Source organism: Sander lucioperca, chromosome 13 (genome assembly GCF_008315115.2).
Source record: "Sander lucioperca isolate FBNREF2018 chromosome 13, SLUC_FBN_1.2, whole genome shotgun sequence".
NCBI classification, from domain to species: domain Eukaryota; kingdom Metazoa; phylum Chordata; class Actinopteri; order Perciformes; family Percidae; genus Sander; species Sander lucioperca.
Window position 1 is genome coordinate 30180011 of NC_050185.1, and position 19340 is coordinate 30199350.

Sequence of the window (19340 nt, forward strand, 5' to 3'; positions counted from 1 at the left end):
AGCTGACACGTGCAGCGGAAATGAGGCAGAAGATACTGACTAAACACAAACATTCAAAATGAGGCAGAAGATACTGACTAAACACTAACATTCAAACCAGCCCTTTAAACAGCTGTTGGTGACATCACAGATGCGCCATCTTTGGATTTCTTACAGCCTAAAAAGAAAAGAAAAGAGAGTCGTCGTCTGTGGGAAACTGAAATGCAAAGGTTAGCTCGTTAACCTATCCATCGGGCTCCCGGCTCCAGGGTTATGAAAACCACACAGTAGACGGGTCACCAGATTTAAAAGAAACCTGAACAAACAATATTGATGTAGCCGAGAGAAATGGCAGCCAGGAGCCACACACAGTGAGGAGCCACGTGACCCACTAAGAGCATGTGGAACAGGGCCGTCTGCTGTTACATAACAGCTTCACTAAGAAGTGAGCAGTCCTCTACATTCTTTCTATAAAAAGACTCATCAATCATCATTTCACCCCACTCGTAATCTGGCTTTATTCTCCCCATTCCGTTAGTTTGGGCTTTTTAGAGAAAAAAAACAGGGTGATAAAATTCAGAGAGAAGGAAAGAAGTGAGGGTTCTTCCTCCAAGGAGCAGGAGCAGCTGGACTAGAACCACTGTGGGATTACGTTTACCGTCTGTTCTTCAGTTAGCAGGGTTTTGTTTAAATGTATTCAGTCTCATCAGCCAATGTGACATCCAGCTCCCCTGAGACTTGTGGACAGCGGAGGAAGTATTCAGTTCGCCTGACACCTATTGTTTAAACTGGTCGATTTTAAAGCATCAAATGAGGACCCAGCGTCCAAAGGATGTTTTTCTGCAGCCACAGACAGTGCCCGTTTGGAGAGAGCTAAAATGAATAGAAAGGTAAGGATTTATTCCCCATAGTTCAATATTTTATTAAAGAAATGATTAACACTAAAAGTCCTGCATTCAAAATTAGTATTAGCATCAAAAATATACTTTAAGTACCAAAAGTAAAAGTACTTACTATGCAGAATAATATACATAATTGGATTATAATTATTGATGCATTAATGTGTTCATGTTGCAACTGGTAAAGGTGGGAGCTCGTTTTAATTACTTTATATACTGCTGGTAATCTATAATAATACACTACTGGTCAAAAGTTTGGGGTCTTAGAAATTTTCATTCCACTCCATTACAGACAGAATACCAGCTGAGATCAGTTGCAGTTGTTTTTTTAACCAGGGCAGCAGTTTTCAGATTACATTATGTGCTTACATAATTGCAAAAGGGTTCTCCAATGTTTTCTCAGTTAGCCTTTTAAAATAATATCAGATTAGTAAACAGGAAGTGCCTTTGGAACATTGGATGAGTGGTTGCTGATAATGGGCAATGTAGATATTGCATTAAAGATCAGCCACTTCTTTCTACAACAGTGGAGAACCCTTTTGCAATTATGTAAGCACATAATGTCATCTGAAAACTGCTGCCCTGATTAAAAAAAAACAATGCAACTGATCTCAGCTGGTATTCTGTCTATAATGGAGTGGAATGGAAATTTCTAAGTGACCCCAAACTTTTGACCGGTAGTGTAAATAAATTCATATTTTGTTAACTGAAATACTCAAATACTCAAGTAAAGTACCATGAAATTGCACGAACGTCCAGTGCTTGAGTGAATGTACGTAGTTACTTCTCACCACTGCTAACGGGGCAGTCAGACGATCCGACAAGTCGGAAGCCAACCTCCAGGGTTAGCCAAACTTATTTGGAAGAGAAAAAAAAGCAGGTAACACGGCCAAAACCATCAATAAGAATTAGCCTCTCATCTTTACGTACACATCCTAATTCTACATTTTAACATTCAGACATGACCAAGGGAGACAGAGGACACGAGAATGTGGTCATTTCCAGGTTCGTAAAACATTTTATTTATTACACAAGGGGAATGTACACATCGAATAATGCAGTGCATTCTGGGAACATTCAAAAAAAAAGAAAGCAGCGTTTGACACAAGAAGCACAAATAAGAGAAAAAGGTTAAGAACTGGTGAGAGCCTCCATCATGTACATGAACATGTAAAGCAACAGTAACAAAACCACGTGATTAAGAAGACTGGAGAGATGAACACATCTCAAACATTAACTTCGCTCTAGCCGATGATTTCAGTTTGACTTTACACGTCTTCCGTCCTCCTTCAGTCCAGCCAGTAAAGCCACGCACTTTTCAGCAAGCGCCACGTCTGAACATACTGTAAGATATTTACAACATAAACTAATGACTGTACAAGTGTACCATTATGTCTATTCTTTGATCCAAAGATTAAGTGACCTTCTAAATAATAAGATGTGACTCAATGAAGAGGGAATGGTTCACAGTCTTACCAAAGTGCAGAAAGGTCTTAAACTTCCCAGTTCCCATGTTGTACTTAAACTAAGTAAGCAGCCTTTGACACGTGTTTTCTTGGAAGTAGTCAGGTGGAAAATATATATATATATATATTAATGAAGAAAAGCCAGTGAAGCTGTGAGCCATCAGTGCAGCACAAAGAACATGTTGCATAATCACACGGATTGTAAACCTTTGCTGTCAAGCTCTTCAATGCGCCGCAGTTTCAACTTGAAGTCTGTTCACCCAAAATTACAAAAAGCTTTTTCTCTTTTATCTCTTGCGGTATATAACTGCAGACAGGTTTGGTCTTATTTGTCCAAGTTTGGAGAGATCTGTCTGACAGGCTGTGGTGTCCACAGGAAGGCAAAATTTAATAATTCAAATCAGAAACATTCACTCATGCCAGAAAGAATGTAGCTGGTACTTGCAACAGTAATCCAAAGCCTTCCTTCAAAACAGGAGTGTCTTATAAAGTGGCAGGTGGATCTTGCACTTTTTCTCACAAACTTATTCCAACTTGGGGCTCTTTTAGCCACTCTACCGAGTATAAAGGGTGTGTCGTAATGTTTGGTCAGGGATGTCCGAGGCAGATGTCGAAACTAAAACACCTGCTTGGACGTTGTTGAGTCTGATCTGCAGCGTGCTTCCGAGTTTCCGCCCACAGCCATCAAAGCAGCAGCACTTTCATAATCTGTGGGATTCAGTGACCATTTAACCTTTTCAAATGTCACATAAAGACAGACATGGTGGCTGCTGTTGTGGTTATTAAGAGAGAAGATATTTACATGAATTACCAGAAACAAGCTCTTAACGAAGGTTCCCCTCAGAGATAAAAGCCGCAGTGTCACTTAAACTGAATATTTGAGGAGGAGTGACTAGTCTTTTTGGCGCCAACGCTGGGTGGTGGCAGGGACATGGGTGAATGAAGATGAGTAGGTGTGGAGACTAAAGCCCAGACAGACTGAACGTGACATCAACAGCAAGCCGTTACAAAACACTGAGCTCCTATCGACAGGCTGCAGATTATATGGAGGTTCTGCTCAGACTCCTGCAAACATGCCGTAGACTTGATTTACAAAAGCATTTATACACCGAGAGGGTGTGCAGATTTGCGCAGATTAAAGTGAATTAAAGTGACTAAATGCCCTGTAGCTCAGGTCAAATGTAAGGGTTCAGGTTTGCAAAATAAAACCAGCGGAGATTCAATCATTGCACAAACAGCTGTGGACGCATTTCTTCCTCTGAAGTATTTACTGAACTGTCCATGAAAGAACTGACTGAACCTACGTTCCTTATTATAAATATAATGCAAGAAATATGGTCAAAATCCAATGTTAAAAGAAGGTGAAAAGATTGAAATGTTGGTTCTCTTAAAAAAAAAAAAAAAAAAATAGGGGGCAGTTTCACTGTATTCACACAGTATTAATGACATTGATAGTTGGTGGTCACCTGAACTGTTAGCCACCTGAAATACTGGCCGTCGTTATTGTTTCTGTCATTTCTGAAAAGATTCAGGACACCAAAAGAAATGTCTCCGTCTCTGGACAAGCAGGTGAGTCGTTGCGTCGTCTTCATGCGTTAACAAGCAGTTTCTACTCTACAGATGGGTGGAACATTAAGCCTGTGTGCCGTCTCCGGGCCGTTATTGCATCGCCGTGTGGCCGCTGAGGATAAAGCAGTGTGTTTGAGAGGGAATCACCTGTCAGCAGGCAGACTCGTGTCATCAGACAGAAGCTGCTCTCCTGGAGGAAGGAAGAGGAGGAATAACTCATGGAAACAAAAGTGCGCGTACAAAAATTGACATCCACATATTGTGAGGGGGTTGATACAATAAAAGCGTCTGGACAAGACATGTAAACAGGGCCCGACATTCACTGCTGACTGTGGTGTGCTGCAATTTACTTGAACTAGATTTACAACCCTTTTAAATGTAAATGAATACCCAAATGAAGACATAAAATGCATGACATCAAATATTCAGCTCTAATGAGGTTTTTATGTAAAGCTTCTTTTGTATGAAAACACATACCCGATTAAGTTAAAAAACAGAATATGAGCCTGATTATAGTCCCACCCGGCCGCCGCAGGGCGTCAGCTTGGATCAGGGATGACAATGCCCGCGGGCCGCGTCAATCCATCTTTTTATCTCGTGAAGTGTGTCGTAGTTAGGATTGGGCATCGAGAACCGATTCCTACTTGGAATTACAACTACAGTGGAATCGATTCTTTATTGGAAGCGTTTAGAGGATTTGGTTCCAAATCCGATCATCGCTTCCCGATTTAAAATGCGCAAGTTTTGGTTTCCGTAGCGGCCAGGCGCTTGTTGTGTTGCAGCCACGGAGCACAGTAAGCGGCGCTCTAGTCTTGCTTCATTTTACGTTGAAAAAGCCCCGTCAAACTGCAACCCACCATTGAATCAAAATAAAACATTCCTCCTTTTTGTGATATAAGCATGTGACCCGTTTCAACTCCACCCCTCAAAGAATCGGAACCGAGAATCGATGAGAACCGAAATAGAAAGGAAGAATCGGAATTGGAATCAGAATTGTTTAAATCCAAACCTAGTCGTAGCAGACGACAACCGACGCCGCGACAGAAAGACTCCCATGTTAGAACGTTTTATTTTAGTTTAAAATAATTAATTTTAGTTTCCTCACGTCCGTGACTTTGACCAACAGGAGCATAGAGCGCTCTGTAAACTGTAAACATGGCGAAACGAAAGAGGGATGATGTGAAAGATAAAAAGATATTGTTGGTGCTGCAGGGGGAACGGTGAAACAGAGGAAATCAAATCCTCCTGCGCATAAAATAATCTGAGTGGAAAAGACAGAAATTAATTCCTAAAAAAAAAAGATGAAATATCGCAAAAACGTTTTTATTCTTTGCAGAGGTGGGAAAGTTGGTGTATGGACAAAAGCAAAATGCAACCGAGTTTGACAGAAACAGACTTAGTGAATAATGATGACTGAAGAGCTGGAAACATCAGAGGAGACCGTTTCATGAATAATGGGAGAAAGGGTACAAACAAATGACAGCTTTCCATCACCGTTTCAACATTGTTTTTTTTTCGCTTGACTATCGTTCGCTCTTTTAATTACGTCATCTTGTTGGGTCCCCTTTCTCTGCAGTGTTTTTTTTACTGCAGCTGACTCAAAAATTAGCACCGCCTACTGTTTATCTCGATGGACCACCTCCTAATATCCGCATAAAAGTAGTTGCCAACTTTCTGGAAATGTGGTTAACGTTGCTCTAAATTTGGGTGGACTGGATTTGGTTACTGTCTTTTTAATGGCATATATATTTACCATTTCATTCCACTTTCACCGCTCTCATTTGGGGGATTTTTGTTTTTAATTTAGACACTGAAGCTCTAAATCGTCTCCCAGCACACCCCAAGGTTTCACCACGTTTGTCTGACAAATGTCTTCTTTTATGTAGGACATCCCAAAACCTACACACAGTGCAAAGAAGCTTTGACTGTTGATATTTGACAGTGTGTGTGTGTGTGTGTGTGTGTGTGTGTGTGTGTGTGTGTACCTGTGCAGGGAGGAGTCTGGTTGTCGTAGCGAGAGTTGTTGCTCTGCAGAGCCTCGTCCTCAGAGTCACTGTCGCTGCTTGTTGCTGCCACCAGGACCGACGGCGACTGATCTACAGACAGGACAAGAGAGGATGAGATTATCAGACCTGTATTTTAAGTATTTTTGTGAGAAGTTCAATACCAATCTTATGTCTGTCCATTTGATATTAAGGCCTTAGCCAGCAGCCGGTTAGCCGGTTAGCTTAGCTTGTGCCGGACTATTTTCTCGGCTCAGAGCAACCGGCGGAGACTGCAGGAAGTTATTGGTCCCAGCCAAGAAATAGCCCAGTACAAAACCGTAAGCAGCAAAATGTCGTTTTTACACTTCAGTTTTTCAGTACAGAAAAATACTTTCCACGTCTATAACGTGAGAGAGGTGCGTCGGAGAGAGTAGGTCAAAAGTTGCAAAGAAATGTGAATGAATGTTATGTATCTATGCCTTTTTTCATGTGGAAGTTGTTAATTGGTGCAGGAAAACAGTCACTTCCTACAAAAGATGGCTTCTCAGGAGGATACTGATGAGGGTCTATACTATTAAATGTATTCTTTTTTGCAGTTAGACAGTGTGCGGGAGTTACTTTGCAACACTTCAGTTTTTGAAAGTAATAAACAAATAAGCTATAACATTAGTTATTTAGAGAGCTTTAGAGGTGCTGCTAAGTGGATTTTGTTTTTGTTGGACAGAGCCAGGCTAGCGGTTTCCCCGTTTCTAGTCTTTATGCTAAGCTAACTGGCTGCCTTTTTGTGATTGCTGCGCATGCTGAACAAACAAAAAACTCCTGAGGGTGGCGGTTCGAGGTTAAACAGACCTTCATTTGACTGTGGCTGTGCAGACGGTCCCTCCAGCAGGGAATGATGGGAGTTTCCTGAGCTTTCAGGTTCACACTGCAACATGGCTGCCCTGCAGGAAGAGAGACATGGAAGAGCGTTTGTGAGAGGCCGCGCAGGAAGATAAAGACGAGAAGAGTTCTCTCAGACTACATTACTCCTGTGTGCGATTAGTCCCTGAGACACACCCCAGGGTCCTACTGCCGCAGTTCTTGCTGGCAATCATGTAGCTCGGCCCCCCCAAGGAGAAGATGTCGTCCCTGGACCCCGAGGCCCCGTACAGCTGCTGCTCCACTGAATACTGCTGCTTGGAGGTTGAAGCCTGCTGCTCTGACGAGGAGCTGCCGAGAGACACGAGGGGGCCCTGGGCGGTGTCAGCCTTCAGCCCACCTGGAGCAAAGGAACACAGCGGGAACACATCAGTCCTGTTTTTGTTTTGTTTTTTCATCCAGGCAAAACTAAGTGGGTGTAGAGACCGAAAACAGGCCTGCGTTAAAAACATGCAAGGGGCTGCGCGGGTGGAGGCGTGTTGGCTCATGTACCGCTGAGACGATAAAATGTGATCCATCAAGTCCAGCTGGAGTAATACTGTAGATCCACAAACTTGTTTTAGGATGTGGGAGTGACTGAGCCCCTGATCATTTTGCACATATTTGTGAATTATGGTGAGTAGGTGGGGTGGGAAATGCGAACGAGAACGTTTGTAAAATTGTATAACCTGGTGTTTCGTATTCCATTTGCATTGAATTCTGTTATTCATGTATTGTTCTATCTACCTGCCTACCAGTGTCAACGATTGTTTTTAAAAAAATCATTATTTAACCTTGGAGTTCATTTTATTCAGTTGCTTTTATCCGGTCATTTTTTTTTACATTTTATTGTCTTATTGTTGTCATTTTTAGTCTTGCTTAAAAAATGTTATTGTTTGTTTTTTTTCTTTAGTTTTTTCCCATTTGTGTTACCATTTTGTTCTGTGAAGCACTTTGTGCTGCATGCTTGAATTATAGGTGCTATATAAATAAAGTTGAGTATATACAGTATATACTACTTATATATACACACTACTTATATGTATTACAAACAACCTACTGACCGTCTGCACCTCCCAGCCCGTCTTTAAGATGCAGGCTGAGCTCTGTGGCCACATCGCCCCCCCTCACGTCCTTCTCTATCTCCTCTGGACTCCTCCTCTTCACCACCAGAGAGCTGCTGCTGCTGTCCAGGACGGGAGACAGAGATTTCCTGGCTGCACACAGAACAAAAATAGAGACAAATATGCAATTACCACAGACCGACTGACCCCTTATAACTGTAGAATAGCATGTTAGATATTGACTCTGCCGGCACGAGTCCTGTGAACCTCGTCATCTTGAGACTAGTCTAAAGAATGGATGTATTATGAGAACTGGATACAGTGTTCAAAGCCTGGAGCACTTCCTGGGGGGCTGGGACTAAATACAGACATCAGGGTTCCAGTCTCAGTATCTCAGGCTCATTTGGAAGCCGAAGAACATGAGATGAGATAACTCTGGGAGCCAAATACACTAATCTGTAGCCTTTTTAAATCGATTGTGAGAAATGAGTCTGCAGCAGACAATGATACATGGTTTAGATAACAAGGATTATGAGATCTTCTCTTATTATTGATGTCAGCTTTGTTGGAGCTACAGAAGCAACACATACTGACCTTCAATTTAGCTTTGACTGTAAATAAACCTCATTATGTAGGAACAGAAGATCCACCAATGACCTTATTTCAGTTGCAATAGTACAGCTGGCTGCACACGGCTTTTGTTAAAATTTGAATTTAGTGACACAATCGTGCTGCTGACAAAAAGAAAGTTATTTATATTCCCAAAACAAAGGAAGATAGTCTTTTAGCTCATTCATAACTATTATTTTTAGCTATAGTCTGCAGATGATGTATCCCATAAACTTTGGTGAACTCCCTTTTTTAATTCATGTGGGGCTGTTTAGTATCTAAATGCCCACTTGGGCTGTAACGTTTTTAAGATGTTACAGTATTTGTTGATACTGTTTGCAGTGTTGAGTGTGAGCTCTTGAGATCTATGGGACATATTTATTAGTAGTGGGTTACGTACACACTGTGCAGTAGGTATTTAGGGGGGCAGAACATTTTGGGTACAGCTCGCTCTCCTTCGCTCGCTACAGTACATTCAAGAACAGACCAGAGAGACCGGAGATGTTGGCTTCTCTGGAGGCTGATAGATCTCAAGTTCTGAACTCAAATTTTACAGATGAAATTCTGTGAAAACGTAAACGTTGAAGTTGCATCGTTTTTGCACAGCTTGCTATTTTCTGGGATTTTTCTGAAACTCAAAACAAGCACTCTCTTCTTCAAAAAGAAAGATTATGAGAATCGTAGAGGCTACCTGACGTGGGTGTAGCTGGATAATGAGAGGATTTTCAGTTTGTGCTTATGAAGTAACACTGGAGCACTTTAAGCACTGAAGCGTTACAGCAGCTTAACATTATTATCAGCAGTGTAGCAGTCCTCACCGGGGCGGCAGGGCCTGGACCGAGCTGCAGCTGCCCTCCCCAGCAGCTCCAACTCACTGGGCTTACGACAAGCTGACAACTCTGAATCAGCATGATGAGACGGTGCTTCCTCCACACTGAAGCCCCCTGATAGGCCAGGCCTGGGCTCTCCAATCCCCCGAGCCTCCAGCACTTGACTCTTGACGTCAGACATCTTGCTGCGGACCTCTGCCATCTGAGCCTTGAGGCGGATCAGGACCCCCGAGTCTGGAGCCGATCGTCGCACCACCTGAGGCCGCCGCTCTCGTTCTTTCCTGGAGTGAGGATGAGCTGGAAGAGACAAGAAACAGGAACAAGAAGTGAGAGCAGCTGAAGAAAATACATCCTTTAGAAAGAACTGAAGACCTGCTGACACTTTAATCTCTCCGTCATTCACATCTCAAGGCAATCTCAAAGTACATCAAATGTCATAAAATCAAGAATCCAATCTGTCAGTATTTGGTTACAAAATGTTTTTCTAACTACCGAACCATGCTGCCATCCAGCTATGATCCCCATTACATAAACACACTTCATTTGAGTCAAGTCCTTTTAAAAACACACTTCTTTAGTTCAACAAGTCACACAACTCTTGCATTGAGACACAAACAAAACAAAACATTGCTCCATAAAGCTACTTACAGTCACAGGGCACCTTTAATATCGTTTCTTTTGATTGTTACCACCCTTGTTAGATTTCTTTTGTTTGTTAAGATGCATAATCCACGCTGAAGTTCTAGCTCTTTGAGTCTTTATATTCAACTCTCTCTCTCTGTGGCTGCTTGAGTTTTGGGGAGGTTGATTTCATTTAATGTTTCTGCCTCAGCCACCTCTACACGGGCATAACACATTACTAACATCGGTAGATGGTCTCAATCATCGGAGAGAAATTAAATGAAAAATGGATTTGTTTTCCTTCAAAAAAGGGTTCGAGTGAATGCATCAGCTGTGTCCCTTTAAAAGAGAAACCTCAGTCTGTCTATAGCTGCAGTACAACTGTGATTCCCCAAAGGGATTATTTTGTTTTGGAGGGACCTTGTGTGCGAGTTTGAGTATTGATTCTCAGTTTAGCTGGAATGATTTGTTGTTATGTGAGAGCGGAGTGTGTTTACAGACCATGGCTGTGCAGCAGAGATACGGGAGGCCGAGGCTGGAGCCCCCACAGAGACTCCACGCTGTTGCGCTCCTTTAGATCCAGCAGCTGGATCAGAATGACTGGGTCGATATCCAGGAGACTGTTGCTGCCTTGGCCAACAGCACCACCAGCTGCAGCTCCGCTACAACTGGCGCTACTGCGAGGGGCAGCAGCACTGCGATGTAAGGCACACAAGGAAACAGAGCTGGATCCACCTGCAGAAGATAGAGTGTATATGATTCACTTATGGTTGTACTCTTCTTCATGGTTACAGCTTGTAATAATCCATGGCCAAAAGGAATAATATATTTTGGTACATTGCTTAAGGACATCAACATGGTTCAAAGATCAGATAAGGTAATGCTCTGGTATAAGACAGAAGGGACTGAAGTAAGATTTTTAGAACCTTCTCTGCATAGACGAGTCTCAGTCTCTTCTTTTTTTTCTAGGTTTATTTAGATAGGGACAGATACAAAAAAACATAGATAAACTTCAACAGTCATCTGATGCATGTATCATAGTGTTTTTAGCCGAAGCTAATTCTCGACACTTGTCCCTAGTAGGGCTTTTGGTTACAAATAAAAATACAGATTTACATTATTATTAAAAATACAATAAAGATGAAATAGAAAGAAATTAAATGAAAATGTATACAATGAGAGCACAGTGTAAAAAACTAAATATGAGAGCAAGATTGTTCCCGAATTAGCCACAATTTGGTACCTCTTGTGTAAATAAAGAGATCTTATTAACCCATCTACGGCGCATCAACGTATTCGTTTTGAGTCCAGAATACTGAATACTAGAATACTGAGGTTCTATTAGATCTTTGGATAACTTTGTGGTGCACTCACTCCTTGTCTGATGTCACTGAGGTTTCTGTAGAATAAAAGGTTAATCCAAGTTTCTTTTCCCACCACAACTTTTTCTTGCTACTTCTCATCTACGCTACTTTCACGCCTGCTTTGCGTACATTGAAAATGTTCCACGCACACCTGACTATCGCAAATCGCGCGACTTGAGTATAATACATAATAAACCTTTGTTATCTTTTCTCCACCTGTTATTTGAGCACACACGCTTTTTAATGATCAGTAAAACAGAAGGGATTCTCTCTGATTGGCCGGGTTCCAGCTCAATCTCAGTAAATGTTAATTTCCAGATAAAACGTGATATGATAAAACGAGGCTAAACTTTATTGGTTTAACAGCAACAAACATGATTATGAAAAAAAAAAAAAAAAAAAAATCACGAAACTGTGGGACCTTAAAAAGGAACACGCCGACTTATTGGGACTTTAGCTTATTCATATCCCCCAGAGTTAGATAAGTCCATACATACCCTTCTCATCTCTGTGCGTGCTGTAACTCTGTCTGATGCTCCCAGCGCTAACCTAGCTTAGCACAGATCCTGGAGGTAACCGGTTCCAACTAGCCTACTGCTCCCAATAAGTGACAAAATAACGCCAACATGTTCCTGTTTACATGTTGTGATTTGTATAGTCACAGCGTGTACAAATAACAAGGTCACTATGCTTTTACTATCTAGTAATTGTTGACTCTATTACTCCAACTCTGAGCAAACTCTCTGCTCCTCAACACAGAGCTTCAGGTGCTGCTAGCAAATCACTCCGCCCAAGTAGCAGAAGTAGCAGTGCTTCGCCTTTCTGAGAATATAGTTCCCAGTTTATATACGGTTAGAAGACGGCTGTGTCTCATGTGACCTTGTTATTTGTACACGCTGTGACTATACAAATCACAACATGTAAATAGGAAAATGTTGGCGTTATTTTGTCACTTATTGGGAGCAGTAGGCTAGTTGGAACGATTACCTTCAGGATCCGTGCTAGGCTAAGCTACCGGTGGAACCGTTGGACAGAGTTACAACACACACAGAGATGAGAAGGGTATGTATGGACTTATCTAACTCTGGAGGTTACGGTGAATAAGCTAAAGTCCCAATAAGTTGGCGTGTTCCTTTAAGAATGTGCAGCAAGGTTATGCTGAGCTTGACTCTTACATCGAACAGAGCGAACACACACACGCCAAGTGTTTCTATATCAGAATGCTGCAAAGCGGGTACAGTGCACTAACAATGACTCATCCTCTTCATGCCTTTTTCAACACCAACAGTCAAACACTCTGGAGGAGCTGCTCTGAGGCCCACTATCGTATCACTATGTTCTGCTTGTACAGCTGCCAAACAACAAAAATAGATTTGGTTCCGTAAAATCTCAAATAGTGGCAGAGGCTTTTATTTGCCTCAACTGAAGAGAAAGCAAGGCTTTTATTTGAGGCGGGACATTAAATATTTGATGGTTACAGCTTCACAAACGTTAAGGATTTGTTGCTTCTCTTTGGCTTTTGCAACAACTTCAAAAGAAGTCACCTACGGCTCTGGGAAACTGTGATGGACATTTTCTTTTACCATCGGGTCATCAATAAGAAAATGGGGGGAAATATCTAATATGTTATGTACCAAATGACGGATGAATGAATGGGGAAAAGTCTGTTTCGGCTAAAATGAAAGTGGATGAAAGAAAGGTTCATACCAATAGATTTGTCTTGAAGTTATTAAATCCATGAAAACATTATTCTGCTGCCATGCAATCACTTTTTAAGATGTATGAGCCAAAATGTGAAGCTCTGTCAATAAATGGCCACATGGAGTGTCTGCAGAGGCGGATATCTTTGCAAATGTGTGTAGACGCGATGTGGTCATACATCTTGGGCTGCATGCTGACGTTCAAAGTTTTTCTGTGCGGACCCTCGAGGAAATGGGCATATAACTAAATTTATGCCACACAGGCTCTAGAGGTTATGGAGATGTGGAGGGCAAACTTTCCACCAAGCTGAATTCTGCTGACAAGTTTTTGAGATAAAGTATCTGCTAACAAACAGAGAGAAGAATCTCTTCTGAGCTCCTCCCTACAAAACAAGGGAAATAATTGCAGGATTTACATTTATAATAAATGATCTATTTATAATGGTGTATGAATTATACCTGTTGCTCCCGCCAAGTCATCAGGAAGCTCTCCTTCTTCGGCCTCCAGGTTCCCAATGAAGTCTACATCATTCTCTCCTGACCTGTGCAAATATACACAAACAAATAGTGATGCATTCAGTAATTATGAAAATAATAACTTGTATTACAGGTAGGCAGGTACAACATTGCCCTCTTTGTGTTACTGCCTCTCTGCCACAGCTTAGTGAGGAAACTGAGGCCTTTATGTTCTGATCAGAACGGCTAAGTGAATGAATGATTAGACTTTCTGGAACTTTGAGAGTACTTCACATTAAGAGAACGGGAGAAATTCTACTCACATGGTCTCCTCATCTATGTCGTTCTCCTCTGTGTTGCTGGTGGCCGTGGAGCTCCCCGAGGTGCTGCTGCCATCCAGCGGGTTCACCTCCTCTTCGGTCAGACAGTCCACCTCCAAGTCACCGTCCGACAGTTCCTGAACAACACAATGGCGCCATGATCACACTAAGCTTGCTTTATGGTAAAGTAGTCTATAGCCACAACGTTCCACTTCCGGGATTGCTCCGTTGCTGTCGGAAATTCGGCCGGATTTCAATCTTTTAAGCCAGATGTCCAGTACCTTCGGTTTTGTTTGTGTTGGAATTCTAACCTCTGGTGGATTTCTGAGGACTATGGTTAACTGCTCCTCAGATCTCTGCAGGGTAAATCCAGACAGCTAGCTAGACTATCTGTCCAATCTGAGTCACGACTAAAACAACTTTTGAACGTACACGTTTCACCAAAACAAGTTCCTTCCCGAAGGCTATTTTGCAGCAGCACCGTGGCTTTTCCCGGTGCTTAGCGCTGCCCATGACATTTGTGATTGGTTTAAAGAAATGCCAATGAACCAGAGCACGTTTTTCTCCCATGCCGGAATGCTGTGTGGACTCGGCAGAAGGTCTGGCCAAGCGAGACTAAAATGGTAGAGAAATCCCCATTTCTTACAGAGGAACATTTAAATGTCCCAAACATACAGAGATAGGGATGCCCTGAGCAAATGCACAGGATGAGGATCTGGTCCAATCAAGGTCCAAAAAACATGAGTGCCAGCTGATCGGAACATAAAACGTTGATCGAATGATGTAAATATTGCCAGAACGCAGTTTGGCGGTTGTTTTTTTGTCATCGCAATAGAAAGAATATAGATAAGTATATACAACAGACATTTTTATATAGTTTGGACAATATATATCACCCAGCCCTAGCTGTAACCGATTGCACTTTGGTTACACACCTGTATAAACATCCGTTACTACAGTTAAACACTGGGGCCACTTTGATCCAAACAACAGCCAGCAGTTTCAATTAAGTTACAGAAGAGCATTGCATTCAGGAGAAAACATTGGAGATGTTACATCATAATTATAAGACCTAGATGTGGTAATTATGAGATAAAGAGAAGAGAACTTTTAAAAAGGTCCCATGACATGGTGCTCTTTGGATGCTTTTATATAGACTTTAGTGGTCCCCTAATACTGTATCTGAAGTCTCTTTTATATAGATCTTAGTGGTCCCCTAATACTGTATCTGAAGTCTCTTTTATATAGATCTTAGTGGTCCCCTAATACTGTATCTGAAGTCTCTTTATATAGACCTTAGTGGTCCCCTAATACTGTATCTGAAGTCTCTTTTATATAGACTTTAGTGGTCCCCTAATACTGTATCTGAAGTCTCTTTTATATAGACCTTAGTGGTCCCCTAATACTGTATCTGAAGTCTCTTTTATATAGACCTTAGTGGTCCCCTAATACTGTATCTGAAGTCTCTTTATATAGACCTTAGTGGTCCCCTAATACTGTATCTGAAGTCTCTTTTATATAGACCTTAGTGGTCCCCTAATACTGTATCTGAAGTCTCTTTCCTGAAATTCAGCCTTGGTGCAGAATTACAGCCACTAGAGCCAGTCCCACAATGAGCTTTACTTAGGATGTGCCATTTCTGTGTCTGTAGCTATTGAGGAGGAGAGGGGGGGATCAAGGTGGAGGGTGGGGGTGTGGCCTTGACCACGATCAACGTGATCGTTTGAAAGCCATGATGTTTCTCTCTCATGGGTGGGCCAAATTCTCTGGGTGGGCAAAGCAGAGAAAGGGGAGGTAACCTTCCTCCTTATGACGTCATAAAGAGAAGATTCCAGATCGGCCCATCTGAGCTTTCATTTTCTCAAAGGCAGAGCAGGATACCCAGGACTCGGTTTACACCTATCACCATTTCCAGCCACTGGGGGACCATAGGCAGGCTGGGGGGACGCATATTAATGTTAAAAAAACCTCATATAGTGAAATTTTCATGTCATGGGACCTTTAAAAGAATATTTTTATGCAATTACGTCTCCTTTTTTTCCCTTTAGCGATTGCGCTGCTCTTCCGCACTGTGCAGAGCTGCATTCAGTGAGAAAAACAAAACGAAGAATAATGATTTTGCATCTACAGGAATTCGAGCTAAGCAATAAATATGGGATCAGACTTATCAACAGTACTGGAAGGACTTGACAGGGACATCCCTAAGTTTTGATAAATTAACAATATGTTCTTTGAAACCACATTATTGCCTCCACAGGGCAATACTTTGCGTTTCCCCCTTTTGCTCGCCCCATATGCACAACTTCAATTAACCAGGAGGACCCACTCAGTCTGATGCAGTATATTCCATTCTTACATTTGAGTCATCGTGCTGCGTCCTCTCTTCTTCTTCGCCTTTTTTAGTGTTGGTCAAAGTGGTCTGGATGTCGTCGTCACTCTTCACCGAGCGAGGGTCTCTTTCGGAGGCTGTGGTGCCTGTGGCGAGCCTCATCTCGGGGGGTGAGGAGCTGCGCGACGTCTGACGGCGAAACAGCTCGATGGCCAACCTCTGCAATCCAAAATTACATACATTTTAAATATACATAGACACTTTTTCTTTTAACATGATTTTGTAATGACTGATGTTCTCACTTTGAAGGTTTAAAAACTCAAATAAATAGAAACACAAAAACACACGGGACCTCTTTGAGGTTGTTGATCTGCTGGATGTAGCCGCTCTGGGCCGACTCCAGCTGGCTGATGTACCAGTACTGATCTCTGCACTTCTGGAAGAAGGTGGGTGAGCGAACCTGGTAGCTGTGCAGCACACACATGAAAACACGTTACCCTTGTGACAACAGAACTGCTTCGCTGCTTGTTTCTATAATATCAGAGTCATGCAGGTGAACATGCTCTCCAGTGTGTGTGTGTGTGCGTGCGTGCGTGCGTGTAATGTGTGAGCGCACCGGAGGACCAGTGTGTCCGTCTGCATGTTCAGGTAGCCCTCGCTGGCCAGAAGGTCCAGTCTGAAGAAGCGGTTGTAGCCCCAGCATTCACCAACCTCGAAGTCAGAGGCAAACTCCCGAATGATGTTCTTGGTTGGGTCACTGGAGGCCTGATGGACCATCTCCACACGGTACTCGTACCTACACAGAACCAAGACATTACGTTATCACCACACTGAAAACTTTAACTTCCTGTCCATAAATGCTACTGAACCCTCTTTTCATTTAGGTTACAAATATTTTCCTACATCTGAATGTCATCTTAAAAACACATAATAATGGGAGACACAACGATAAGGCTAGCAATATTCTATTTTTTTTTATTATTATTGTCAACAAATCCCATGTGCTAGTAGTCCTTTCCTCAAAACTTGTTTGACTTCCATAATCTGTCCGTGGCTTTCAGTCCCAATAAAAACATACTTTCATTAAAAAAAAACAAAGGCTAAATGATTCCCTGAAACAGCTGGTGGTCACTGTACTTTCTAGCAAAATGTTACTCAGACAGGAGAAAATTGTGCATTTGTTGGGGATTATTTTCATCCGAGGATTAATGCTCTACACATTTGGTGATCTAGGAAGTATTTCCAGCAGCAGGACGCTGTGGGTCGAGTTCTTTTTATTGCCACGTAGACAACAGTTACAGATATGGTCTAACAGATATACTTAAAAAATGTGTTTACAGAAAAATCATGCAGAAGTGGAACAAAACCTAATTTTAATCTAAGAAAAATAGTGCAGCAGCTAAAATATAGTAATAAAATATAAGAACAGGCACATTATATATGTACTACATTACTGCATGACCTGTTTCCATTACAGTTTATTCACTTTACTATTACTCACCAGGCTACCACACTATAATATTTTATTTTATTGTTATAGTTTCTGTAGGATTGACTCACAATAAACTACAGTATGTGTGTTCAGGGTAATGAAGAAACATGTTTGGAACAATAAAGCTCTGCGGTACAGAGAACAATATCTGAGGCAGTGGATACTACGAATGTGTGCGATTAGTACATTGATTAAACGTTGCTACCCTCGGTTAAAGTTATTATTAAAATTGTTATTATTTTATTAATGTACACATTTAAATTACAAATGGACATAATTTGCACTGATATGGCATGTCTTCCTAGTGAAATGTTGCTTTATAAAAAAAACATGTATGCATTTTAAATCATTTAATTTAACCTCACCCTCACCTCAGACTTGACTATAAACAAAGACTGCAGAGAAAGATTTCCAGGAGATTTATTAAGAAATAATTCATACTTTGAGGTTTCAGGGAGTCCAGCAGACAGTTCCAAGAACACAGACAGGTAGTTTCCACGGACCACACCGTTACCATCCTGAGGAAACACATTTAAAGAGTTACTAACACACAGACATATTTTACAGTAACCAAATATCAACATATAAATATGAACAGTGTAGCAAGGGTTTAATGGAAAACATCAGTAGAAGGGAAACTCACTGGGTAGACTTTGAGTCTCCAGCAGAGCCCAGATATCTGTAGAGGAGGGCTGTAGACTGGGTCAGCCCGCTGCCTCAGGGTGCTACAAACACACATATCAAACCTTGAGGACACCAAGTATATACACCCTATAAACTTTGCTCTTTTGATGTATTGGTGTATCTTTTGGAGGGACCGCTTCGGTTTAGGTTTAGGTCCAACTTTCAAGTGGAGAAAGCTCTTGAAATACATTCAGTGGTGGGTGGAACTGCTTCAAAGCGCTCCTCATCCTCTTTGTCAACAACCACTGAACCACTGAACTCGTTTCAGATACACAGCTTTTAATTTTTCAGTATTTTAGTTTCTATCTATTTTAATTGGAGTATGCATTGGAGAGTGCTCTTAGGGTTTTTTGCATCTCTCCATCAAATCGTTTATTGATTATATATTAGAACAAATTCTCATTTGCAACGACGACCTGTCACATTCGCACATTCATACCTGGAAGCTGCCCGGTATAACCACAGTTTGCTGGCCACTGAGCAGCTCCACTGGAGCGGTTGGAGTTAAGAGCCTTGCTCAAGGGCACCTCAGTGGTGGTTTTTATCCTGTCGGTCTGGGGATTGAACCAGCGACCTCCTGGTCACAAGTTCGCTTCTTCAAACCTTTAGGCCACCACTGCCTGTTTATGTGTAAACCAATAAACTAAACTAAACTAAATACAGAGAAACAAGCAGAAGTTTCTTGTTTGTTCAGAAATCTGATTTACACTACATCAAACAAATGATTCTCCTACAGATCTTCACTATACCTAGAAAATGCATTTCCTGCAGAAAATGCAGTGTGAATGCTGACCGCTGAAATACATTTCAAAGCACTGCTGGAAAGGCAAAAATGTGAAATGAATTGCATGAAAAATCTTGATGTGAAAATGCATTGCACTGCAGAAAAGTCAGGAGTTGAACCCCTGACTCTCTATTCCCACAAGGTGTGTGGGCAGTAGTAGTAGTAATGCAGATTGCTAAGATGGTACAGCAATCAACAGTTGAGCATTACACATCTTCATACTAAGAGGTCATTTTGACATTTGGATGGTTTCTGTAGCTCAAAATATGCAGAAGTAGGAGGCGAAAAACGT

At 41.7% G+C, this 19340-nt stretch overlaps 1 protein-coding gene and 1 long non-coding RNA gene across 2 annotated transcripts in view; one reads left to right on the forward strand and one right to left on the reverse strand.

Annotated features, from left to right (window-relative positions):
• Positions 1-1873: 1873 nt before the first annotated feature.
• Positions 1874-19340, reverse strand: part of trim37 (tripartite motif containing 37) — a 32265-nt gene continuing 14798 nt past the window's right edge. The window contains 15 exon segments of the mRNA XM_036008621.1: positions 1874-2194; positions 2196-2221; positions 5899-6009; positions 6748-6839; positions 6955-7156; positions 7860-8012; positions 9287-9595; positions 10421-10654; positions 13443-13525; positions 13763-13896; positions 16116-16307; positions 16441-16555; positions 16705-16884; positions 18022-18098; positions 18224-18305. Of these exon segments, the coding sequence (XP_035864514.1) occupies positions 2168-2194; positions 2196-2221; positions 5899-6009; positions 6748-6839; positions 6955-7156; positions 7860-8012; positions 9287-9595; positions 10421-10654; positions 13443-13525; positions 13763-13896; positions 16116-16307; positions 16441-16555; positions 16705-16884; positions 18022-18098; positions 18224-18305 (2017 nt within the window). The 3' untranslated portion in view covers positions 1874-2167.
• On the forward strand, positions 3912-4158 carry LOC116055998. The gene is made up of 2 exons (XR_004106454.1): positions 3912-4002; positions 4038-4158. It is a non-coding gene; the product is annotated as an uncharacterized LOC116055998 (long non-coding RNA).